This window comes from Toxotes jaculatrix, chromosome 21 (assembly GCF_017976425.1).
Source record: "Toxotes jaculatrix isolate fToxJac2 chromosome 21, fToxJac2.pri, whole genome shotgun sequence".
NCBI lineage: Eukaryota > Metazoa > Chordata > Actinopteri > Toxotidae > Toxotes > Toxotes jaculatrix.
The window spans coordinates 2,788,574-2,815,299 of NC_054414.1; the positions used below are offsets into that span (position 1 = coordinate 2,788,574).

The 26,726-nt window shown below is 43.5% G+C and overlaps 1 protein-coding gene and 1 pseudogene across 1 annotated transcript; both read left to right on the forward strand.

The window, feature by feature from the left end:
• Positions 1-12,083: 12,083 nt before the first annotated feature.
• Positions 12,084-20,136, forward strand: LOC121201057 (annotated as a pseudogene).
• A 24-nt stretch (positions 20,137-20,160) lies between these two features.
• Positions 20,161-24,752, forward strand: LOC121175583 (transmembrane protein 94-like). The gene is made up of 7 exons (XM_041029402.1): positions 20,161-20,220; positions 21,843-22,055; positions 22,198-22,510; positions 23,611-23,784; positions 24,027-24,129; positions 24,411-24,463; positions 24,651-24,752. The coding sequence occupies exons 1-6, from the start codon at positions 20,161-20,163 to the stop codon at positions 24,430-24,432; spliced, it is 885 nt and encodes a 294-aa protein (XP_040885336.1). The 3' UTR covers positions 24,433-24,463; positions 24,651-24,752.
• The last annotated feature ends 1,974 nt before the right edge of the window (positions 24,753-26,726 follow it).

Here is a 26,726-nt window from a genome sequence, read left to right on the forward strand (position 1 = left end):
CATTTGGAGTTGGAGGTGGTGAAAGCCATAGCTGAGGTTTGAACCTCGTCGTGCTACAGATGTCATTTTATGCCCATTCATTGCTACTGCAAGGAATCACTGGTATCCTTATTGGTGCGAGCGTGTTCAGTCTGATTGGATGTTGTATTATTCCCTGCATTAGAAGTGTCACTGTAAGGTCTATAGGTCAATCACACACCAGATGGCCTCTCTGGCTGAGACTCGTCTTCTGTCAGATGTTGAAAACCCAACTGATTTATTTACTGATTGGATTCCTCCTCTTTATGATGATGATGATGATGATGATGATGATGTTTAGGTTTTGAGTTTTTGTATTTTCCCCCAGCTTGCTATCAACCTAAGGACGTCTGTGTCCTACAAAAACAGCTAAATGCATATTTTCACATATATCAGCTAATGATGTGTCTGATGTAGTCACTGATCATATGATCAATTTGTATTCTTTAGTGTGACAATTACTGTTTAGTTGTGGACTGGTCTGGTCTAACATTTCATTTGTCCATGTTTTTTCTCTCTCCCACAGGATCCTACTCTTCACCCCTCCAACATCATGTAAATTAGCATATTGTATAGTTTTTACTGTTTTTGTATTTTGTGTACTGTTTTTTTGTAAGTTTACTTAATTTTTTCTTTAGATTGTGATTGTATGATGTCTTTTAATGAGACTTTATTTGTTTTGAGGTCTTTATTATGTGTGTAAAAGTCCAAATAAACTCTGTTGTGTTTGATATTTCTTAACTGTTTTGCAGACACATTTCCCAATGAGGACTGTTGAATGGATTTGACAGTTTTACTGTGCATGAACTGAAACAATAAGACATGCCTCATGAACCTTAAACACTAATAAAAGTAAAATCAAGTGAGCTCTTCCTACTGAGAGCTCACTCTGTGTGTATGTGTGGAGCAAAAACATAACTGGAGATTTTGCTGAGTAGTTGTGATGGGAAGGCCACAGGTGACACACACCTTTGAAGGAAATTTAAGTAGGAAGCTTTTGGTAAACTGTTGATACTACTTCATATTGTAACATGGTTATAACGACCATGTTGGAAGACAATTGACAGAAGATTCACTGGTTGACTTTGCTTTTGAACATACCTTATATAACATCTATATCTATATCTATCTATACCTATATATCTATATATCTATCTATATCTATATCTATATATATATGTTTTTGTGTATATGCATAAATCTGGCCAATAAAACTGATTCTGATTGAAGTCTTTAATGCATAAAGCCATGGAGTCAGACTGAAAGTGAACCCCTGGCAATCTGTGCTCATTCCAAACACCTGTTCTGTGTTGGACCCCCATTCAGACGTTACTGCTGCTTTATGAGGGCAGTCACCGCAGGTCCCTCCTACCACTTCACTCATTAGTCCCGTCCAATCAGAGTCCAGTTTGAGCCGCGCCAAAACTCAGTCGCACCTGATGCCCATGCGCTAATCAAACCCATGTGACCGGGGAGGAGAGGGCTCAGCCAATAGCAGGGCAGAATCTTATGTAGTGCAGCTTATAAGGCGTTGGGGTAACACTTGCTCGATTTTGCTGTGGAATACAGGATACATCCGTGACGTTCTGTTTTGTTGAAGCTCTTTTTCTGGCTATTGGAGTGAACTGAACTCGTTACCTGTAGACAGAAGAAGCCTGTGTGTTCATGTTTAGCGGGTTATTTGTTATTGTGCTTCCTGGTGCACAGTGAAAGCTGTGGCTGAGAGCAGAGAGACGATTCAGGCCTAGTGGAGCAGCTCCACTTTGGCTCCAGTGGAGCCCGAGACAGGAGGTTCACTGTCCGTAGCAGTCCAGAGGAAAAATGGCGGACGTGGAGGCCAGGTAAGGCCCACGCAGAACATTTAAAATGCAGAGCTTGAGTTGATTTGTGACCAGAGGCTAACATGTTTGATTATTTGTGTGTGTTTCCGCAGGACGAACGAAGGTTGCGTCGGTGTTGTCGGTAGGTGGAAGCATATATGCAGTTGTGGTCTGGACATAATTGTGTATATATGGAAGCCTATTGGCAGATAGTAGTGATGGCTCCGGCAACAGCGATGCGTCGGCGCATGCGTCGAACTCAGTGCAAAACCCGTGTCGGTGCGCTTATCGTTTAAAGAAAGTCACATGACTGATATAGGAACTGACACTGACGCGCCAAACTGTTTATAAAGAAGCGCATATGTTAACGGGATGCATCTGCCAAAAGAATCTCTGATCTTTTGCGGTTCATTGTCAAATTAATCAACAATTATGGAGCAGCCTCAAGCCAAAAGAAAGGTTTCCACCGTGTGGGACCATTTTGATCTCATATCGGATCCTCATCTGTTCCGTGTGAGCGGGTGTTTTCTACAGCTGGAGAAGTTGTATCAAAAAAGTGTAACAGACTGAATTTCAAAACGTTATTTTTTGAATAAAAATTTGTTAATAAAAAGAAAATCCCAGTCCACAAGCATCCTCATTCACAACACGTTCACTTAGATTTTCATGTTATGATACATGTTCACATTATTTATTGACTGTATCTAAAAATATCAAAGATATTTTAAATTTAAATGAAGATATGAAAAAATACAATATAAAATACAATGACTTAAATTATATTATTGTATATACTAGGTTATCAAATCAGTGTCATTTGAGTCTGTCAACTAGGTTGCCTGTAGGGATTTTTAAGGTCCAGCAGGTGTCAGTATTCAGTGACACAGGATCGACACAATATCAATACAGTTTGACAATGTGTCATGACGCCTCATCTACCCATCACTAGCAGATAGTGTTGGCAGCATGGGTTGAGTTGCATGTCTTGTTGCCAGGCTTAATTGTTCAGCAGTGTGGATGAGGCCATGGCCAGGGTAGGCCCTCAGCTGCACCTTGAAGTGTTGCTGAATGTTGAAAATTCCAGGTTAAATATCCAAAGCCTGTGTGTGTGCATGTGCCTTCTCTGCAGGAAGGATGAGCTGCTCTAGAGAATCATCAGAGGGTAAGAGAATTCAGAGTCAGAGAACTTTATTGTCATTCCTTCTACGTTCAGGTACGTATTAGGAACGAGATTACGTTGCACCAGCTCAGGAGATCACAGTAGAAAGGTACAGAAAAATAAATTACCATAAAAATAAGGATAAAAATAACATAAAAAAAGGACACAAAGTATTTACAAATAAAGTATTTTCAGCGAGATTGTGCGTAGAATATACATACATATATATATATATATATATATATATATATATATATATATATATATATATATATATATATATATATATATATACACACACACAGATATGTCTATATCTTTCCAAATAAAGCACATAAGTCAACATTGCTCAGTGTTTCTACATTTAAACATGTATTTGTGTGTGGAGCCCAGGTACGCCCCCTGCTGCCTGTGGAAGTGTTGTAAGATGTTTTAACTTCCAGAGTTTGACTTGCCTAGCACCTGTGGCTAATGTTGAGTGTGTTTCTTTGTGTGTTGTGCAGGATGGAGGAGCTGCTGATCCAGAGAGTCATGAGGATGAATGTTGGCCAATACTGCTCAGTGTTTCTACACTGAAGGATTCATTTGTGTACACTCCCCAGCAACCGTGTGTGCCCATCAGCAGGTAGTGTTGGAAGCACAGGCTGTGTTGTGTAGTTTAGTGTTGTCAGGCTTAGTTGTGGCTATTTGTCACTATATGGATGGCACTGGGGTCAGTGTGGGTTTAGTGTGTGTGAGACATAGTTGCTGCTTGATGGAGAATAAAACTTATGCATGCATTAATGTCTCCTCCTTTCTTTCTGTGTGCAGCTGCTTGTGGCTGAGTGGCCATCCAACTTTGAGGCCATGGGCAATGTGGAGCTCAGGTAAGGCCCCTGCTGCAGCTGGAAGTCAAGCAAAATATTACAAGTTCAAGGACTGACTTGATTAGTATCCAAAACCAATGTCTTTGTATTTTTTCAGCAGGAGGGAGGAGCTGAGTGAGAGAGAGAGAGAGAGCTAGGGTGAGTGATGGAAGTGCAGGCCTGTCTTCAGCTCAGTTTAGATGGGCTTTGTTCTGTATCCAGGTGCATTGGAGTTTGGGTGTGGCTGAGTATTGTCAGGGCTCAGTTGTGGATGGATTCAGTGTGTGTGAAAAGCATTGAGGTCGGTGTAGGTTTACAGTGTTTATGCTTGTGTCAGTGTCGTCTGTAGGTGGAAGCATATATGCAGTTGTGATCTGGACACAACTGTGTATATGTGAAAGCCTATGAGTGTGTAGCTCTGTGTTGTGTATGTGGCTGTGGGTAGTTGTGTATGTGGCTGTGGGTAGTTGTCAATGTGTGGAGGTCGCATGGGTCAGTGTGTGTGTGTGTGTGTGTGTTAGATGTAGCTGGCTCTTGATGTAGAAGCTGCCAATAGTTGTGTATTGTTGATGGAGCTGTGTGGCTCGGTGTTTAGGTGCTGTGCTTGGGCCTGTAGGTGTGAGTCTGTGTGTGGCTGTGTTTAACAGGTTCTGGTGGAGTCGGGCTCCAATTGTGGCGTGGGTCTGCAGGTTTGTCTTGATGAAGATTGGCATGAAGGTCATGGAGGAGGTCACAGTCAAAGTGGAGCTCAGGTAGGCCTCCTGCTGCATCTGGAGGTTTTGCTAAATGTTTCAAAATGCAAGGTTAGACTTTCTTTCTCCCTGTGGCTCATGTTTACTTTCTTTGTGCAGGATGGAGCAGCTGATGGAGAGGACCACGAGAGACAAGGTAAGAGCAAGCATGTTGCTCAACATCGCTCAGTCTTTTTTTTTTTTTTTTTCTTTTTTTTAAACACTTAGGGGTTCATTTGTGTCTCACTGTCTCTGTTTCTGTCTTCAATTCAGGAAGTGTTGGATCAGAGACAGTTGGTGTGTGTCCTGGGACATGAAGAGGAAGAATTGTATAGAGCTTTGTCTCCTGTTGGTGTTGCGGACGGTGTGTTTGCAAATAAAGGATTGATTTGTACCCAGTGGCAGTTGTCTGTTGGTTGTGCTTACTTTGTGATGTACACACTGATTTCAAGGCTGCATGGACCTTGGAGAATGTGTCATGTTTAAACTTGACTGGCTCCACACTTTAGGTTAACATTTCAATGTTAGGTTTAAGACTTTTAGCTAATTCTTTGTTTAAATGGTTAGAGTCATCTGTGAGGACTGTCAGAGAGTAAATGTAATTGTAACATTTTCAGTTGTAGGTAACAGAAAATTTTTAGACAAATAGTTAATATGTAGATGAAACAGTGCAGGCTGTGCTGTGTGGATGCCAGATTCTCAGGCTTTAAACTGTGAGGTGTTAGATGCACCACTTAGACTTGATAGACTTTTAAAAACTCTGTCCTTTTCTTGTTTAAACAGACCAAACCTATGTTAGAGAGCTGTATGTTTTGGCTGTTGGCCTGTGGTGTCTGGGTGCCATCGTGTAAGAGTTTAAACTGTGAGCTGTTGGATGCAATAGTAAGACTTATAGGTAACCATTAGCTGTACCACTTTGACTTTAGACATGAATTAAATAAGTAGATGTGTGTAATAGTTGGCTTTATATGTCTGACTTGTTTGGTATGACCACATGTATGTTAGAGTTTGGCACTGTGACTTTTAGACTGTGGTGTGTGGACGCCAGGCTGAGTTTAAACCCAGATGTGATAGAGTGACAGATGTTCAGTGTTTTTACACATATCCATTAATGTCTCTCTCTTTCCAGGTGTATGTGGCTGAGTGGGGCTCCAACATCCAAGTTGGATGAGGCCATATCCAGGGTGGAGCTCAGGTACGCCCCCTGCTGAATGTGGAAGTGTAGCAGAATGTTTCAAATAGGTTTGACTGTTTGTACCTGGATCTGATGTAGAGTGTGTTTGTCCTGTGCAGGATGGAGGAGCTGATCCAGAGGACCATGAGAAACAAGGTGAGAGAGAGCATGTTGGTCAGTGTTTCTGCAGATATGCATGCATTCATTTCTCTGTGTGTGTCTGAGTGTGTGAGCATACACAACACATACAGCTGTAATGTGCCTGGATGGCCTGTGTGTGTGTTTTTTTCCTCTTTCTCCTCCCCTGCCCTGCTTCACAGTGTTCCAGTGCAGATTGCCTTTTTCCTCTGGTGGCATCAGGCAGTAGAGTAAGTGTGGTGGGTGTTTGTGGAGAGGTGAGTTTGGGGGACCCTGTACATTTAGCAGCATGTAGGAATTATTGTTGTATAAACACACTAGGGTTATTGGTTGGTGCCACCCCCCTGTATTTTGTTCTCTTTATCTTTTTAGCGAGCTCAGCCAGGTCTTTTGTTTCCTTTGTTTTCTCAGGTAGTCAGTAATCTAGGCCTGGTTTTATTGGAACTTTTTTGGTTTTGTTTGGCACAACCACTGGTCCACATCTCCCCCACTTTTTCCATTTTGTTCCATTTTGATGTTTTCAAATAAACTAACTGTAATGATGCCACCTACACTGACTCTGTTCATTTGCTTTGGTTGCTTGTGTTACAGACCTGAAATCCCGAGCTTCCACCAACTAAGGTTTTTACACAAGTGGGGTCTCCTCAGGGATACTTTTTCCCAGGGTCAATACAAACCAACCAAAGAATTTTCAAGAGTCCTTGTAGTTTGGTATTTGTGTAAGAAGGATGTTTGACTTGCAGGACTTCATTGATAATCCTTGCATTGAAAAAGTTCATTCATGTGGTAAAGATGATTTGCTTTGTATAACAGCTCATTATGGCATCCCTGTCCAGAAAACTAGTCTTAAAAAGGAAATTCAAAACACAATAGTGGAAAAACTTGCTGAGTTGAAGGTTCTGCTTGTTCCTATTAACCCTGTTTCAGCTGAGTTAGGGGAGGAAGTTGTTGGTCCAAGTGTTTCCTCTCTTTCTGATGGTAAAAGGGAACAGGCTGTACATGATACACTCCGAGGTGCTAGGATTGAGAGTGAAGCTGTTCCAGCCACTTTTCCTCGCTTTGACCCTTTTTCCCCAGGGTCGTCTGGCTCCAGTTCAGATGCAAGGATCAAGGTCAGAATCGCTCGTCTCCAGCTGGAAGCACAGGAAAAGGAGAGGGTACGTAGAGCGGATTATGACCTTAGATTACAAGTTTGCAAGTTGGAGATAGAGGCTGAAAAAGAGATTAAGTTACGCCAGCTTGAATTGGAGGCCATGAAAATTTCTTCTGTACAGATTTCACAAGGGTCTGACAATTCTGTATCTCCACTGGTCCTGACAAAGCCAAGCTTTGATGTGAGTAGGAATATATCCTTGGTGCCCACATTTTGGGAGGCGGAGGTTGACTCCTGTTTTACAGCATTTGAGAGGATTGCTACAGCACTAAAGTGGCCTGAGGAGATGTGGCCTGTCCTGCTTCATTGCAAGCTCATAGGTAAGGCACAGGAGGTTGTCTTCCTTGTCGTTAACAGATAGCTTGTGTTATAATGTGCTTAAAGAATCCATACTGCGTGCTTATGAGCTGGTGATAAAATGTGTTTTTATCTTCTCGCCCAGACAAAGTTCCTATGTCACGCCCAGCGGGGTCTAGTTCTGGTCTCCCTCCTGTTGAAAAGGTTGAAAAGGCTAGGGGTCCATGGTCACCTCCCCGTGTACATCCTGAGTGCTTCTACTGTCAGAAAAAAGCTCACTTGATAGCTGATTGCCTATCACTAAAGCATAAACAACCCTCTAATCTCCAACAGCATGAGGCTGTCGGACGTCCACGTCCAGACAGCAGTTGAGGACAACAAGCCTGACCCCTGTTTTAAGCCTTTCATTTCTGAGGGCTTTGTTTCATTAAGTGGGGATCCAAAAGATCAGCAGCCAGTAAAAATCCTGACACACAGGTGGATCCCAGTCCATTATCCATGAAGGCATTTTATCTTTGTCACCTATGTCATATTGTGGCTTGAGTGCAGCTGTTCAGGGTGTGGGGATGAAATTTGTCTCTGCTCCACTGCATAATATACATCTTCAGTCTCCTCTGGTCAGTGGGCTCTTTAAAGTTGCAGTCCTTCCAGCTTTACCAGTAAAAGGGATTGACTTTATTTTGTGGAATGATTTAGCTGGGGGTAAGGTTGTGCCTGATTCAAGCCCAGGGACAGACATTGCCCAAGAATACCCTGAGATCTTCCCAGCATGTGTGGTTACCAGGGCCCCATCGAGGAATAATGACCTTGACCCGTCTGATTCTTTCTTAGTCACAGGGCAGTCCCCTGACAGCCACTTTACTGAGGCCGAGAGCCAGCCTGATCAGTCAGGGTCACCTCTCTCCACCTGAAAAGAGTTTATTTCAGCCCAAAACACTGATATAACTCTCTCAAAAATGTCTCTCTTCTGTTGTTAAGCAGGAAGAGGCTCAGAAAAAGAAAGTGGCTTACCTTCTTGACGGTGGCTTGTTGATGCGTCGCTGATGCTGGTGAGGACTGGAGCGTGACCTTACAGGTTGTTGTCCCTACAGTCTACCACACACAGGTACTCTCTTTAGCTCATGACCACTCTTGGTCAGGACACATGGGCATTACAAAAATTTATCACAGAGTCCTTAAACATTTCTTTTGGCCAGGACTCAAGTCTGTTGTTGTTAACTATTGTTGTTCCTGCCATGTATACCAGGTTGTTGGCAAACCAAACCAGGTGATCCCCCTGCTCCCTTGCATCCCATTCCAGTGACAGGTGAGCCGTTTGATAAAGTCCTCACTGATTGTGTGGGTCCACTGCCAAAAACTAAAGCTGGGAATCAACCATTATGTGTGCCTCCACTATTGGAGGCACACATCATTTTTTTTATTGTTTTTTTATTGTTGTTTTTTTTTTTGTTGTTCCTTTGTGTTCAGCAGGTAGCTGCATCTGGCTGAGTGGGACTCCAACTTAGATGAGTCTTTTGAGGCTTTTGCTGCAGGTGGGCAGAGCTGATCCAGAGGACCCTTTGAGACCAGGTGCATGAAGGCCACATTGTGCAGTGTTTCTACCAGTATGCATGCATCCATGTCTGAATGAGAGAATGTTTGTATTAAAATCAGAAAGAAGGAAGTGCCTGCTTTTGTCTTTAATGCACTTTAGATGGGACTTAGATTAGTTGGGGGGGCACTGGGGTCCAACTAGGTTTAGAGTAGGGGTGTGCCCGATTCATAGATTAATCGTGACGCGACACTTGACGATTCAGAATCGATTCATAAATGTTCAAAAATCGATTCTTTTAATAACGGAAGGAAAATGCAGCGGTCGGAACGAAAAAAAAGTAGCGCGTGCCCCCCGGACATATTATAGGGCCCTGTGATTTCCGCGATCACTGAATCGCGGAATTGGATTAAAACCTATTAATCTATTAAATCTGAATCTATTTTTAACGCGGAATATCGCGGAATTTGACATAATTTGAGTGCAATGCTGTTTTCGTGTGGAAGAGGAACCTGTGTCAGGGGAAAACTGCACGGAGGGAAGCAAATCTGGGTGGCACAACAAGCCCCTTCCACAGACTAAGCCCGTCCCCCTTCAAAACAATTCAAGCATGGCGAAGCGGCTGCCTACGGCTCTGTGTTCGTCGGCGAAAAAACTGCGAAACTCGACGCGAACTGCTCGGCTCTGTACTGAGGGGTTAGCGTCGAGTGTTGCATATTCTGTCAACACTGTTGACTGGAAACGTAAGAATACGCGCAGTGACCGGATAGTGTCCAAAATCCTTATAAGAAACAATCTGACTGACATTCACATACAATAAGATTTAAAAGGATTACTTTCTGGACATGTAAATCAAGATATCAGATTGTAATAGAAGTGGAAATATTGTCAATTTCCTTTCCCTATTTTTTCTTTTCTTTTTTTAACAGATATTTTTTTCATGTACATGTTCATAATAAAATAATCAAATCAGAATCATGTCAGTACAGCCACACAATATATATTTTTAGTATTATTATTATTGTTTTTAGAGAGATAAACGTGTTTTACTTCAATGAATCGATATGTAAAAATATACATTATTTTACAAGTAACTGAGAAAAGAAACATTCTATGTGGGGAAAAAAAGATTAATCGAGATGCATCGATAATCGGGGAATAATCGAATCGTAGCACTGTGAATCGTAATCGAATCGTGAGGTGACTGAGATGGCACACCCCTAGTTTAGAGTGTATGTTTGCTATTTCCAGGCTGTTGCACCAGTGTTGGTATGTGGAAGCACATTATGCAGTTGGGATCCGGACACAGCTGTATATGTGTGGAAGCCCATCAGCAGGTAGTGTTGGAAGCACAGGCTCTGTTGTGTAGTTTAGTGTTGTCAGGCTTAGTTGTGGCTATTTGTCACTATATGGATGGCACTGGGGTCAGTGTGGGTTTAGTGTGTGTGAGACATAGTTGCTGCTTGATGGAGAGTAAAACTTATGCATGCATTAATGTCTCCTTCTTTCTTTCTGTGTGCAGCTGCTTGTGGCTGAGTGGCCATCCAACTTTGAGGCCATGGGCAATGTGGAGCTCAGGTAAGGCCCCTGCTGCAGCTGGAAGTGAAGTGAAATATTACAAGTTCAAGGACTGACTTGATTAGTATCCAAAACCAATGTCTTTGTGTTTTTCAGCAGGAGGGAGGAGCTGAGTGAGAGGACCATTTGAGACCAGGTGAGCAAGAGCCACATTGTAGTGTTTCTACACTTATACATGCACTAATTTTAGTGTGTGAGTGAGAGAGAGAGAGAGTGTGTGTTGTAGGTGTATGTGAGGTGGAGCCAGTGAAGGTGCTGCTGGTGAGGAAAGAGCGCCATCGTGTGGGAGTGAGGGACACACTGCAATTGTTCGTGTGTTGTCAGAGCTCTTTGTGGTAAGTGGATAAAAAAAAAAGAAAATCAAGGTCTGTTTCAAAGGTGGTTTGTGTGCTGATGCTTCCTGTTTGTGTTTCTCTTGCAGGATGGCAGAGCTTATTTGGAGGGTCATGAGAGACCAGGTGAGACGTTGCATGTTGGTTAACATTGTTTAGTGTTTCTACACATGCATGCATTCATTTCTGTGTGTGTGTGTGTGTGTGTGTGAGAGAGAGAGAGAGTGCTAGGGTGAGTGATGGAAGTGCAGGCCTGTCTTCAGCTCAGTTTAGATGGGCTTTGTTCTGTATCCAGGTGCATTGGAGTTTGGGTCTGGCTGAGTATTGTCAGGGCTCAGTTGTGGATGGATTCAGTGTGTGTGAAAAGCATTGAGGTCAGTGTAAGTTTAGAGTCTTTGTTTGTGTCAGTGTCGTCTGTAGGTGGAAACATACAGACATTTATCTGTTTTAGAGCTGGTTTGGGCTTTTTAGGCAGAGCTATAAATTCAGCTTCTTCCTTATTACTTAAAGCTATTTTTTTTTTACATTTTAATTATTGTCACTTTATTTATGACCAATGACTTATGACTAATAGGTATGAATTTTATGCATTTATTTATTCAGACATGTTTATCCTCTCTAGTATATATATATATATATATTAAGCGGCTCTCTTGCTTACTATATATATCTGAGTGTGTATATGCACTCATTTATGCAGGAGATGCTACGTTGTGTGTGGAGACACCTGGTTGGCGTCTTAAAGGGAGAGTCTCAGACACTGTGCTACACTTCCAGCCTTTTACACACTCTACCATTGACTGGTGTAGCCCACGGCAACAGTTGGGCCATAAAAAGCCAGAAACCCTCATTATGCCCATAGACATGGAAACCATTTTATAGACTTGTTGCTGAGTGGACAGTATGTGTCTAATTTGCAGATATTGTGTGTGTATGTGTAGGTGCTGTGTTGTGTGGACAAACAGGGTATCCTGTCGTGGCCTAACCCCAGTCCAGAGACCGTGCTGTTCTTCAGCAGACGGGTGGAACCACCTCACAACAGCCAGGATGATCTCAGAGACGACCTGTCCGTCAACTCCTACTGCCGAATGGAGACGGATGACGACAGGGATCAGAATCAGAATCAGATCAGAATAACTTTATTGATCCCCGTAGGGAAATTCTTACTGTTACTTAACTCCCAATTGAAAATGAAGAGGAAAATTGCACATAGTTCGATGTAGGTGTTAGATGTATAGTTAGTTAGATGAGGTGTGTGTTTGTGTTTTCTCTGGAACCTTTTAGCCTCACCAGCAGCCCCAATTCACCACCTGATAAGGCACAGTGTTGTATCCACTCCTGACTAACTGTGACTGCTGTACAGGCCCAGGAGGGGCAGGCTCTGCTCTGTCTACCAGCAGAGTCCTCCACCCAGCTGGGGGAGGGGCCCGAGCCGAGCGAGACCTCACACGACAGCATTCGCTCATCTGACACGGTCCGGCTTCGGCGTTCCTGCCAGCCCGCACACAGTCGCACCAAACACCACTCTGGATCCAACGTGAGCTTCAGCCACGACACTGAGGGAGGCGAGGACGACCAGGCCCAGGCAAAGCTTAGACCTGAAACTGTACCAGCCGTTGTGAAAATAGGAAACATGCTATTGATTCAGTAAGCTGATGTAACTTTACTGTTCCTGCTATGTTGTGATGTTGTTGGTCTTTTCATTTCTGCGCCTTATTTGTCTCCAGGACGTTGCAATGGGCTGTCCAGAGGCGGAGGCAGAGGACTTTGTGTGTGACTACCACCTGGAGATGCTGAGCCTGTCACAGGACCAGCAGAACCCAACCAGCATCCAGTTTGATCATCTCTCCTGGCAGTGCCACCTGCCCTCCCTCAAGCCACTGGGCCTCAACATCATGCTGAACCTCTGCAACGCCAGCGTCACCCAGCAGCTCTGCCGCTTCTCTGACCACCTGTCCAACCTGGCTCTGCAGGAGAGCCACGGCTCTGTACTGCCTGTCTACGTACCCTGGGGGCTCTGTGAGCTCTCCAGGCTCATAGGTGAGCTTGGAATGACGGTGCTGCTTTGACATCTGGTTGGTTTAGAGCCACCTGTTAATACCATGACCTAGTTTGCCTCATAGTTTGGCTTTTTGTTAGGTCATGTGAAAACACAGTGATCAGAGGTTCAGAGGATTTTTCTTCAGTGGTAAAAGCTGATCTGGCTTTCATCCCACTCAGCATGAACTCCAGATTACATTTTACCCCAGAATAAAGTCCTTGCATAGATTCAATTTCCGAGCACTGTGAGAAGATCTATTTCTCACATGGTCTTCATGATAAATTAAGGCTACAAGCAAGTTGCTGCTATGTTGGATTGATGGACTGGAGTGGGAGTACTGCACCTGGCTGAACTGAGAGTGAACCATAATTAAAAAATGGCCGTGAAGGGCCCTTCCTATAGAGAGCTGCGAGTTCCTGAGTTCTTGCTCAAATCCAGTTTGCTGTCCAAGTGGACACCCAGGTTTTTGTTCTCGTGTACCACCTCCACCATCTGTCCCCTAATGAAACGAGGAGTAGCAGGAGTCCTGGGTCTCCTGAAGTCCTCCACCAGCTGCTTTGTTTTGCTGATGCTGAGCTGCAGGTGGTTCAGCTCACACCAGTCCACAAAACCAGCCACCGCCCTCTGGTGACACATCCTCCCCCCTGATGCATCCAGCAGCTGCAGAGATCTGAGAGCTTCTGTAGGTGGCAGGTCAGAATGCCGTACCTGAAGTCCGAGGTGGACAGGGTAAAGGGGACAGGACAGTCCCCTGTGGAGCTCCCGTCAGCAGTGGCTGCAAGCAGCAGGTTGTAGCAATCACAATCATAGGTTTAAACAGCTGAGACTCAGCGTCTGTCCCACTCCTCACCAGATGATGGCAGTGATGTGCAGAGTTGTTGTTGGCCAGTAAAGACATTCAGCCATTTCCCAATGTTTAGGTGTTTCACTGTAGGCAGAGGCTCCGGGTTGGTGTGAAACATCATTTAAACTGATCATCAGTATCAGATGATGTGCTGTTTGTGGGAAGAAAGAGAAGTTTTCAGAACCAAATTAGCTCATGTCTTATTGTCTATTACCCTCATCTTTTCCTTTGTGTGTCTGTTTGTGTTTGTGTGTCAGGATTCACTCCCGGTGCAAGGGAGCTGTTCAAACAGGAGAACCACTTGGCTCTGTACCAGCTGCCATCTGGAGAGAAAACCAAGGAGTTAACCTCCCGCCACCTTCATTACTTCACCAAACGCCAGCCTCCCATGTCCCACCTCATCTCTCTGTTCGTACCAGACTCCTCCTCCAGTAAGTCTATACACACTTCAGTCAACCTGTGTCGTTCTACTGCTCTGTTTTCTTTTATTTTACAGTTTTTAATGAAAAGAGCTGATTTTTTTCTTATATGTACTTGGTGTATTTTGCTGTGTTACTTGTCCTTTGTCTGTCTCTTCACCAAATGGATGAGCAAGTTAAAAAAAAAAAAAAAAAGGTGTTTGTGTATTTTCATGTCTGCTAATGTTATTCTCACTGTCTTTCTCTAACCTCTCTGTTGTAGATAACATCCAGATGCTGTCACATGGCTCGGCTGACCTCATCCTGGAAGCCTGCACTGACTTCTGGGATGGAACTGATATCTACCCCCTGTCGGGCTCAGACAGGTGCCGTCACACTGATCGCTCTTCTGTGGCTGTAAATCTTGAGTCAGACACAAGTATCAAAGTTTCATAAGCACAGCACAGGTGATATCATCCATATCTACACTCAGCTGCCACTTTATTATCCATGAAGCTCATCATGTTCAGGTTTTCTTCAAACTGTTTTAGAGACGTTGCTTCAGCGTTCTGATCATTTTGGAGGCTGCAGTTTGTGATGCTGTTGAACTGTACAGTATATACAGAGGTGTTTCTGTTATTTAACCTGCCCTCACTGATATCAATAGGGTGGACAAAATAATAGAAGCTGCCACCTGAGTGTTTATTTCTACACTCTGCTCTTGTGTTACAGAAAGAAGGTCCTGGACTTCTACCAGCGGGCCTGTCTGTCAGGTTACTGCTCAGCCTTTGCCTACAAACCCATGCAAGTGTCACTGTCAAGCCAACTCAATGGGAAGTGTGTAGAACTGGACCCCGGTCCCAGCCTCTTCTCTGGAGTGGAGCTGCCCTCCACCACCCCCATCAAATACAACTCCTGTAGGAACAGCTGGAGCTCAGATGGTAAGAGTCAGTGACGGAGGGACGGATTAGTTAAAGTAATAAAACAGTAATAACACAACTCATTTTCCCTTGTCATGTGTGCAGAGGGTATAGGTGAGGGGGTGGAGCGTGAGGACTACGTCCAGGCCCTGAGTGGGCAGATCTTCATGGGAATGGTGTCGTCTCAGTTCCAGGCGAGGCTGGACACATTCCGGCTTATCGATGCCCTGGTCACAGGGCATCGATGGTCACAGCTTGCATCCGCTTTGTTTACTTTTCTATGGAGGATGAGCTCCGCAGCGCTACCACTACCTCCCACTTGCACATGAGTGTTTATGCACGTGCTAACTTCGGCTTACCTTATCTTATCTTATTTTTTTTACTCTATTTAATTGCTAATTGTTTAATTTCACAATGTTTATATATTTCTACTCTAATGTTTATTTTAATTTCTCTAATGTTATATTTATTTTATTTTTCTACTCTAATGTTTATACTCTAATGTTTATACTACTGCCCTTATGTTTATACTTCATTTTGTTCACGGCTCTGAATGGCTTAAACTGGGACCTGAGTACTAATTTCGTACCATAACATGTAAATGTCCTGGTATGACAATAAAGTTCCTTGATCCTTGATCCTTGATCCTTGAACACACACAAGCTCCAATAAACATTTGATAGTATCTAGTTTATGTTGGCTGAAGTGATCAAGGTATAGTACTCTTTCATTTGGACAATAAATGGACTCCTTAATCTGATGTCTCTCTGTGTCTCTGCTGACAGCACATTGTTTTTTCCACATTCACCAAAATAAATGTGCATTTTGAGAGTATGTGTTTATTTATTTTGTGTCTGTGCAGGTTTTTGCTGAGAAGATGGGTTTAGAGACGGGCTGGAACTGCCACATCTCTCTGACCCCAAACGGAGACAGTCCCTGTGATGGAGCTCCATCCAGCCCCAGTCACGGTTCCCAGCACGAAGACCTGAACCAAGGTACCAAACCTGTGTTTGCACAAACTGAGGAAATTATTCATTTTATTACATTTACTGTTGGGGTGCACTTCATGACTGTCCTTCTGTCTGCAGGTGTGATGTGGACATCAATGTAGGTTGTCATGGTTTCTGTGTTTAGTCTTGCTGTTTAATTACACAGACATAGATTTATCATTTGAAGAGTAAACCCACATGATTTCTGGATCAGAACTTGTCAAATTATGACATTACCCTGTTCTATGGGGTGATCACAGTTTGAATTACATTGTATAACTTTACATGAGATTTTCCATTTTATGTTACTTTATGCTTCTTTTAGGGGAAATAACAGAAAGGAGTCCTGTAGAAGTGCAGGTCTGACATGAGTGATGTCTGTTCATTTGAGTTTTACAGAGTATCTCTAACTTTGCAGACTGTCTTCATATGTGATTCAGATTCTCGGGATGAAGCAGAAGGTCCTTTGCTGCCAGTTTCCAGCCCACAGACAGTGATGTGCCCAGCTTCCTGGAGGACTGCAACAGGGTAACAATACCTTTTATTAAAACCACTGAAGCTACAATGGAGAAATATCAGTATCTGTTTTTCATGCAGCTGTATAATACAGACAGATTCCTCTGTCTTATGCTTTGGTAACCAGCAGGAAATTGTGCTTTGTTTTGAAATTATTTTACATTAGTCTGAATCATTTTCTCTCCCTGCCCTTTGTCAGGCCAAGCTACCTCGTGGGATCCACCAGGTCCGTCCTCATCTGAAGAACATTGATAATGTGCCTCTTTTGGTGCCACTCTTCACTGACTGCACCCCTGACAGTCAGTATTCTTTATGTGTTTTATAGAATGAATCACTCTCCTTATGGGTAATTCCACTTTTTTGGAAAACTTTTTCATTTTACTTTTTAAAGATGTCCTCTGACTCCATTGTCTTCCTCTGCTCGTCAATGGTGAAACAGATTCTAATAAGGAAAAGCGATGATTAATAACCAACAAGGCTTATTTCAAGGAAAGAATGAAAGATCTGTGTCACTGTCTGTGTCTTCGATATACTCAGTGTTTGCTTTAGAGTACTGTAGACATTTACTTACAGTGGAGTTCTCTTCACAGCCATGTGTGAGATGATGAAGATCATGCAGGAGAACAGGGAGGTTACATGCTGTCTGGGAAGCTCCGCCAATTTCCGCAACAGCCGCCTGTTCCTACAGAGTGACATCAGGTATACACTCATTAATGAAGTACATCCTGTTTTTTCAAATTTGAAAATAAATGTTAATGAGACTAGGGCTTGGTTGAAAATAGCTGATTTTCATTTTTATCACAATTAAAACCAGTAAAAATTCTGAAGCAATATTTCTGCTATTAAAAAAATGAAAACTCATAGTAATACTATCTCGCCATGCAGAGAGTTGTAGTATTGTTTGTCAGGGTTCAGGGATACCTGTCACTGAGATTCCTACATCTCATTCAAATAAACCGTGGTGGCCACCCGGCTCTGTCATAAAAGGAGAGGAGGTCCTTTAGACTCCGTTGGCAGCGGACTGTCCAAAATTGAAGGACTCTGGAGTAAATGCAGTTTTGTGAAAGATGATGCAAATAGTGCAAGTGCTGGAACAGACATTGTTTAAGTTATGGTTAACACTTACCTTTACCTGTCTGGTGTTCGCTCTGGGGTGCGTTGCTGAAAAGAGTCCCCTAGGTCAGCGGACCGTGTTAAGAACGTTCTGGGTACGACCAAGTGGCAGGACAAGAAAGGGGGGAGTCTGGAAATTGTATTGTATTGTAAAATGTATATATTTATTGTAATTATATTTATGGTGTTTGTTTTGGGGTTTAGTTTACAGCAGGAAGGTTATTTTAAATATTGTGGTTAAATATAGTATTCACATTTTTTATATAAGTCAATTATGCTTATGAATGTATGTTTAGGAACACCTGTGAATGTATGCACCCAATCACACCTACCAGAACACAGTATAAAAGGGCGCCAATTTTAAATCTGCTGTTGTTGCTGGTTAGGTTTCACCTATGGTTTGCTGCCATACCTGTGCTGCTGTTAGAAAATAAATATATGTCTATGCATATTCCACCTTCGCCTTGGCATTTTCTTCTTTCTGAAGTCTCTGTTGTCAGAACGGCCATTCTAACAAGTACAAATGCAATTCCTTTCACCTCCATTGTACTAGATGGAGACAGATACCTCACTACTAGAGGTAAATGGGAAAATATTTTCTAGTTTGTGTGTACTGACCCTTTAACAGCTTGCCATAGTCCGGCAACATTGTTTTGACTGATTATACAATAATTATGTAACAAACTACTTCTCATTCTCAGTCCACATGATTTTTCATCGTCCTCTCTCCACAGCATCGCTCTGGACCCTCTGTACCCGTCTCAGTGTTCGTGGGAGACATTTGGCTATGCCACCGGAGGAGGCTTCAACGGAGACGCTGAGGGTCTGTCTCCTCTGAGGCTCTCAGGACAGCTCAACAGTCTGGGCTGCTCTGTCACCTTCCACCAAGGAGAGAGCGTCAGCATGGTCAAGCTCATAGAGCAGGTTGGACACACACACACACACAGATACACTAAGTCAGAACGAGACACTTATATATGAATTCATTTGCTTTTTGGGTGAATCTTTTCCAGGCGCGACACACGACCTATGGCATCCGCAAATGCTTCCTCTTCCTGCTGCAGTGTCAGCTCAGTCTGGTCATCATCCAGGTGAGAGAGCACTTCACAAACTCAGAGCATGTGGATTTATATGGATTTATATGTACAAATACATTTCTCTCATTTCTCTGTGTGTATCATTGCTAACAGGCTAAAAGACTAAAGACCTAATTAATATTGTGATGTACATTTCTGAATAAATAAATGAAGGAAGTGCTTCTGGTGTTTGTCCGTAGTTCTTAGCCTGTCTGGCTCAGCTTCCTCCTCCAATGAACACCACTGACATCCTCTGGCTGTCCTGCTTCAGCTGCCCACTTCTAAGGTACACACATAATAAAACACTGTGAACTGACAACACTGTGTTATTTCACTGTGTTTATACATTATAGTAATGGCCCATTTGTGTTCTCAGTGTGTCACTTCTGGGGAAGCCTCCAGACACTTCAGTCATGGCAGTTGCCACAGGGAAGAACCTAGATTTCATTCCAAGAAAGGTGGGATCCTGCCTCTCAGATCTTCCACATCTACTGAACCTAGAAGCCTCACTTACTGGATTATTACTGCTAAAGCTTAGACAAACATTTATATAATATTAATTAGTAGCATTTAGTGTACATACTGTGTAGTGATATAGTGGAAACTTCTTCCAGTCAAATGAAGTCTCTAGAAAAATATTCCAGGAGAAAACTTTCATAAAAGCAGTAATGATAATGATAAATACCACAGACAACAAACAGCTGCTCTTTCTGCACCTTGTGTATTTACTGCATCTACACTTGGGGCCATTGATCAAACATGAATGACTAGTTATGTATACATGTACTTCTGTGTGCTTTTTAATCTCCTTTAAACTGTTACTCCTCTTTGACCAGACCCAGAACTACTTCCTTGGCTGTTTCCTGTTGAAGTTTGCTCTGACAGTGTGTGCCTACCTGTTGGCCTTTGGGTTTACACTGCAGGAGGTCTGCCTAAGCAGAGGCAACAACACCTTAGCTGACAACACCACCATCACCTGCCACATACTCACAGCCAGGTAAAGAGAAGCACTGTCTCTAACTGTCCCACTGTCCTAAGTACACCAGCTGTACCAGCTGTGAGAACAGACACACTAGAATCGATGAACTGATGAATGAAGTAACAGTTTTCCTGTGTGACTGCAGCTCTTCAGACGAGGCTCCTCAGTGGTTCAGTGAGCTGTCTAATGGCCTGCTGCTGACTCAGAAGGTCATGGCAGGGTTCCTCGTCTTACACACAGGTAGGAACTCTCTCTGTCATATTGAATACTGTACTGTAAGCTGTGGTCAAGCTTACTCGTGTCTTTTTATATGATTCAAACCAATCCCTTTCTTCTGTTGCTCACATTGTTGTTCACATTCTCTTGTTGCTGACCTTATTTTCCAGTGGTGATCTCCCTCAGCTACGTCCACCGCTCTCAGCCTCTGTGGAGAAAGAGTCCGTTCAGCAATACCTGGTGGTGTCTCACTGTACCTGTGGTGTAAGTTAGCACATCATTTGTATGCTCTATGGTTCATCTGTGCTTAAGCCAGTTTAGCTCTTACATCCTCAACGGTCCTGCTGTAACTGTAAGAGATTTTAATTTAGAACTCTGTGTCAGATATCACCCACTGCAGCACCACACAGAGTCGCTAAGTAGAAAGTTCTAGAGTGATCATCAGAAGAAAGACATCTTCATGTAGCTTGTGAAATCAAGTCAGCTCTTCCTACTGAGAGCTCACTCTGTGTGTATGTGTGGAACAAAAACATAACTGGAGATTTTGCTGAGTAGTTGTGATGGGAACGACCATGGAGAGACCACGTGGGCAAAGGGGGAATGTGTGCTGCTGTTAATGCATCATGGTACACACGTGCTTTTTCAACTTTTGCACAGGACTTTTGCAGGAAATGCATCATTTGTGCAGCCAACAATGCATCAGGGGCTCTTCATATGCCACCTGCTGGTCATCCACCTCCTGACAAACCCTTTGAACATTTAATGATGGATTTCATTGAACTAACACCAAGTGAAGGGAAAAGATACTGTCTTGTAATTGTTGACATGTTCAGCAAATGGCTTGAAGTTTTCCCCTCTTCCAAACAGGATGCTGGAGCTGTGGCTAAAGCACTGCTAACTGAAATTATTCCTAGGTGGGGAATTCCTTCAGTCATCAGCAGTGACAATGGACCAGGTTTTGTCAACCAAGCCCTGAAAGGAGTGTCAGACTGCGGTCTTTTGGTGTGCAGGGGACACTCCTAAAGACCTTTTATGACTCTGTGGTGGCTTCAGCCATCTTGTACGGTGTAGTCTGCTGGAGCAGCAGCATAACTGAGAAGGAGAGGAAGAAGCTGGACAAAGTCATCAGGAAGTCCAGCTCTGTCCTGGGCTGTCCTCTGGACTCAGTGCGTGAGGTTGGAGACAGAAGGGTCCTAGCAAAACTGTCATCTATGCTGGACCACGAGTCCCACCCCCTGCAGAACGTCCTGTCAGCTCTGCAGAGCAGCTTCAGTGACAGACTGCTCCACCCTCGGTGTGTGAAGGAGAGATTTAGAAGATCTTTCCTTCCTGCTGCTGTCAGACTCTATAACGAACATTGTTAACACACATACTGATTACCATACATCAATGTGCAATAACCCAGTTATTAGTGTGCAATATTTGTGTACTATAGTCACTCAACTCAACAATCTCCATCTCATATTTATTTATTTATGTAGGTATATTTTTTAATTTTTTTACAGCAGCTATTTTCTTGTCTCATAGTTATTCTACCTTATTTAAATCTTGTTCTGGCCATATTGGCCTCTTACTTATATCTCACTTTCACTTATTGTACTGTATCCCTGCTGTTGCTAAATGCAATTTCCCCACTGAGGGACTAATAAAGGATTCTCTTATCTTATCTTATCTTAGACTATCTTGGGTATGACATACGTCATCATTGTTCATATCATCCAGTAGGTCCAGTTAGGCGCCCTCCCCTTACCACAGGTGCATGTGATGATGCTATGTTGAGATACTGTGCCAACTTGTCTACAACCTTATCAGCATTACATTCACAGGTGAAAAGTGCCCTGCCATCTGCAGCCACAGCAGTCCTCCACAACTTACAGCCTGGAGATTGGGTTCTCATCAAAGACCACAGACGCCGTCACTGGAAACGAAGGTGTTTCCAGGGCCCGTTCCAGGTTCTGCTGACCACTGAGACAGCTGGAAAGGTTGCTCTGTCTACCGGCAGAGTCCTCCACCCAGCTGGGGGAGGGGCCCGAGCCGAGCGAGACCTCACACGACAGCATTCGCTCATCTGACACGGTCCGGCTTCGGCGTTCCTGCCAGCCCGCACACAGTCGCACCAAACACCACTCTGGATCCAACGTGAGCTTCAGCCACGACACTGAGGGAGGCGAGGACGACCAGGCCCAGGTAAAGCTTAGACCTGAAACTGTACGAGCCGTTGTGAAAATAGGAAACATGCTATTGATTCAGTAAGCTGATGTAACTTTACTGTTCCTGCTATGTTGTGATGTTGTTGGTCTTTTCATTTCTGCCCCTTATTTGTCTCCAGGACGTTGCAATGGGCTGTCCAGAGGCGGAGGCAGAGGACTTTGTGTGTGACTACCACCTGGAGATGCTGAGCCTGTCACAGGACCAGCAGAACCCAACCAGCATCCAGTTTGATCATCTCTCCTGGCAGTGCCACCTGCCCTCCCTCAAGCCACTGGGCCTCAACATCATGCTGAACCTCTGCAATGCCAGCGTCACCCAGCAGCTCTGTCGCTTCTCTGACCACCTGTCCAACCTGGCTCTGCAGGAGAGCCACGGCTCTGTACTGCCTGTCTACGTACCCTGGGGGCTCTGTGAGCTCTCCAGGCTCATAGGTGAGCTTGGAATGACGGTGCTGCTTTGACATCTGGTTGGTTTAGAGCCACCTGTTAATACCATGACCTGGTTTGTCTCATAGTTTGGCTTTTTGTTAGGTCATGTGAAAACACAGTGATCAGAGGTTCAGAGGATTTTCTTCAGTGGTAAAAGCTGATCTGGCTTTCATCCCACTCAGCATGAACTCCAGATTACATTTTACCCCAGAATAAAGTCCTTGCATAGATTCAATTTCCGAGCACTGTGAGAAGATCGATTTCTCACATGGTCTTCATGATAAATTAAGGCTACAAGCAAGTTGCTGCTATGTTGGATTGATGGACTGGAGTGGGAGTATTGCACCTGGCTGAACTGAGAGTGAACCATAATTAAAAAATGGCCGTGAAGGGCCCTTCCTATAGAGAGCTGCGAGTTCCTGAGTTCTTGCTCAAGTCCAGTTTGCTGTCCAAGTGGACACCCAGGTTTTTGTTCTCCTGTACCACCTCCACCATCTGTCCCCTAATGAAACGAGGAGTAGCAGGAGTCCTGGGTCTCCTGAAGTCCTCCACCAGCTGCTTTGTTTTGCTGATGCTGAGCTGCAGGTGGTTCAGCTCACACCAGTCCACAAAACCAGCCACCGCCCTCTGGTGACACATCCTCCCCCCTGATGCATCCAGCAGCTGCAGAGATCTGAGAGCTTCTGTAGGTGGCAGGTCAGAATGCCGTACCTGAAGTCCGAGGTGGACAGGGTAAAGGGGACAGGACAGTCCCCTGTGGAGCTCCCGTCAGCAGTGGCTGCAAGCAGCAGGTTGTAGCAATCACAATCATAGGTTTAAACAGCTGAGACTCAGCGTCTGTCCCACTTTCACCAGATGATGGCAGTGATGTGCAGAGTTGTTGTTGGCCAGTAAAGACATTCAGCCATTTCCCAATGTTTAGGTGTTTCACTGTAGGCAGAGGCTCCGGGTTGGTGTGAAACATCATTTAAACTGATCATCAGTATCAGATGATGTGCTGTTTGTGGGAAGAAAGAGAAGTTTTCAGAACCAAATTAGATGATGTCTTATTATCTATTACCCTCATCTTTTCCTTTGTGTGACTGTTTGTGTTTGTGTGTCAGGATTCACTCCCGGTGCAAGGGAGCTGTTCAAACAGGAGAACCACTTGGCTCTGTACCAGCTGCCATCTGGAGAGAAAACCAAGGAGTTAACCTCCCGCCACCTTCATTACTTCACCAAACGCCAGCCTCCCATGTCCCACCTCATCTCTCTGTTCGTACGAGACTCCTCCTCCAGTAAGTCTATACACACTTCAGTCAACCTGTGTCGTTCTACTGCTCTGTTTTCTTTTATTTTACAGTTTTTAATGAAAAGAGCTGATTTTTTTCTTATATGTACTTGTTGCATTTTGCTGTTACTTGTCCTTTGTCTGTCTCTTCACCAAATAGATGAGCAAGTTAAAAAAAAAGGTGTTTATGTGTATTTTCATGTCTGCTAATGTTATTCTCACTGTCTTTCTCTAACCTCTCTGTTGTAGATAACATCCAGATGCTGTCACATGGTTCGGCTGACCTCATCCTGGAAGCCTGCACTGACTTCTGGGATGGAACTGATATCTACCCCCTGTCGGGCTCAGACAGGTGCCGTCACACTGATCACTCTTCTGTGGCTGTAAATCTTGAGTCAGACACAAGTATCAAAGTTTCATAAGCACAGCACAGGTGATATCATCCATATCTACACTCAGCTGCCACTTTATTATCCATGAAGCTCTTCATGTTCAGGTTTTCTTAAAACTGTTTTAGAGACGTTGCTTCAACGTTCTGATCATTTTGGAGGCTGCAGTTTGTGATGCTGTTGAACTGTACAGTATATACAGAGGTGTTTCTGTTATTTAACCTGCCCTCACTGATATCAATAGATTTCCAGCCCACAGACAGTGATGTGCCCAGCTTCCTGGAGGACTGCAACAGGGTAACAATACCTTTTATTAAAACCACTGAAGCTACAATGGAGAAATATCAGTATCTGTTTTTCATGCAGCTGTATAATACAGACAGATTCCTCTGTCTTATGCTTTGGTAACCAGCAGGAAATTGTGCTTTGTTTTGAAATTATTTTACATTAGTCTGAATCATTTTCTCTCCCTGCCCTTTGTCAGGCCAAGCTACCTCGTGGGATCCACCAGGTCCGTCCTCATCTGAAGAACATTGATAATGTGCCTCTTTTGGTGCCACTCTTCACTGACTGCACCCCTGACAGTGAGTATTCTTTATGTGTTTTATAGAATGAATCACTCTGCTTATGGGTAATTCCACTTTTTTGGAAAACTTTTTCATCTTACTTTTTAAAGATGTCCTCTGACTCCATTGTCTTCCTCTGCTCGTCAATGGTGAAACAGATTCTAATAAGGAAAAGCGATGATTAATAACCAACGAGGCTTATTTCAAGGAAAGAATGAAAGATCTGTGTCTTCGATATACTCAGTGTTTGCTTTAGAGTACTGTAGACATTTACTTACAGTGGAGTTCTCTTCACAGCCATGTGTGAGATGATGAAGATCATGCAGGAGAACAGGGAGGTTACATGCTGTCTGGGAAGCTCCGCCAATTTCCGCAACAGCCGCCTGTTCCTACAGAGTGACATCAGGTATACACTCATTAATGAAGTACATCCTGTTTTTTCAAATTTGAAAATCAATGTTAATGAGACTAGATTTTCATTTTTATCACAATTAAAACCAGTAAATGTTGAATTCTGAAGCAATATTTCTGCTATTAAAAAAATGAAAACTCATAGTAATACTATCTAGCCATGCAGAGAGTTGTAGTCTTGTTTGTCAGGGTTCAGGGATACCTGTCACTGAGATTCCTACTTCCATCCCAAAACTTATTGTCCAGTACAAATGCAATTCCTTTCACCTCCATTGTACTAGCTGGAGACAGATACCTCACTACTAGAGGTAAATGGGAAAATATTTTCTAGTTTGTGTGGACTGACCCTTTAACAGCTTGCCATAGTCCAGCAACATTGTTTTGACTGATTATACAATAATTATGTAACAAACTACTTCTCATTCTCAGTCCACATGATTTTTCATCGTCCTCTCTCCACAGCATCGCTCTGGACCCTCTGTACCCGTCTCAGTGTTTGTGGGAGACGTTTGGCTATGCCACCGGAGGAGGCTTCAACGGAGACGCTGAGGGTCTGTCTCCTCTGAGGCTCTCAGGACAGCTCAACAGTCTGGGCTGCTCTGTCACCTTCCACCAAGGAGAGAGCGTCAGCATGGTCAAGCTCATAGAGCAGGTTGGACACACACACACACACACACAGATACACTAAGTCAGAACGAGACACTTATATATGAATTCATTTGCTTTTTGGGTGAATCTTTTCCAGGCGCGACACACGACCTATGGCATCCGCAAATGCTTCCTCTTCCTGCTGCAGTGTCAGCTCAGTCTGGTCATCATCCAGGTGAGAGAGCACTTCACAAACTCAGAGCATGTGGATTTATATGGATTTATATGTACAAATACATTTCTCTGTGTGTATCATTGCTAACAGGCTAAAAGACTAAAGACCTAATTAATATTGTGATGTACATTTCTGAATAAATAAATGAAGGAAGTGCTTCTGGTGTTTGTCCGTAGTTCTTAGCCTGTCTGGCTCAGCTTCCTCCTCCAATGAACACCACTGACATCCTCTGGCTGTCCTGCTTCAGCTGCCCACTTCTAAGGTACACACATAATAAAACACTGTGAACTGACAACACTGTGTTATTTCACTGTGTTTATACATTATAGTAATGGTCCATTTGTGTTCTCAGTGTGTCACTTCTGGGGAAGCCTCCAGACACTTCAGTCATGGCAGTTGCCACAGGGAAGAACCTAGATTTCATTCCAAGAAAGGTGGGATCCTGCCTCTCAGATCTTCCACATCTACTAAACCTAGAAGCCTCACTTACTGGATTATTACTGCTAAAGCTTAGACAAACATTTATATAATATTAATTAGTAGCATTTAGTGTACATACTGTGTAGTGATATAGTGGAAACTTCTTCCAGTCAAATGAAGTCTCTAGAAAAATATTCCAGGAGAAAACTTTCATAAAAGCAGTAATGATAATGATAAATACCACAGACAACAAACAGCTGCTCTTTCTGCACCTTGTGTATTTACTGCATCTACACTTGGGGCCATTGATCAAACATGAATGACTAGTTATGTATACATG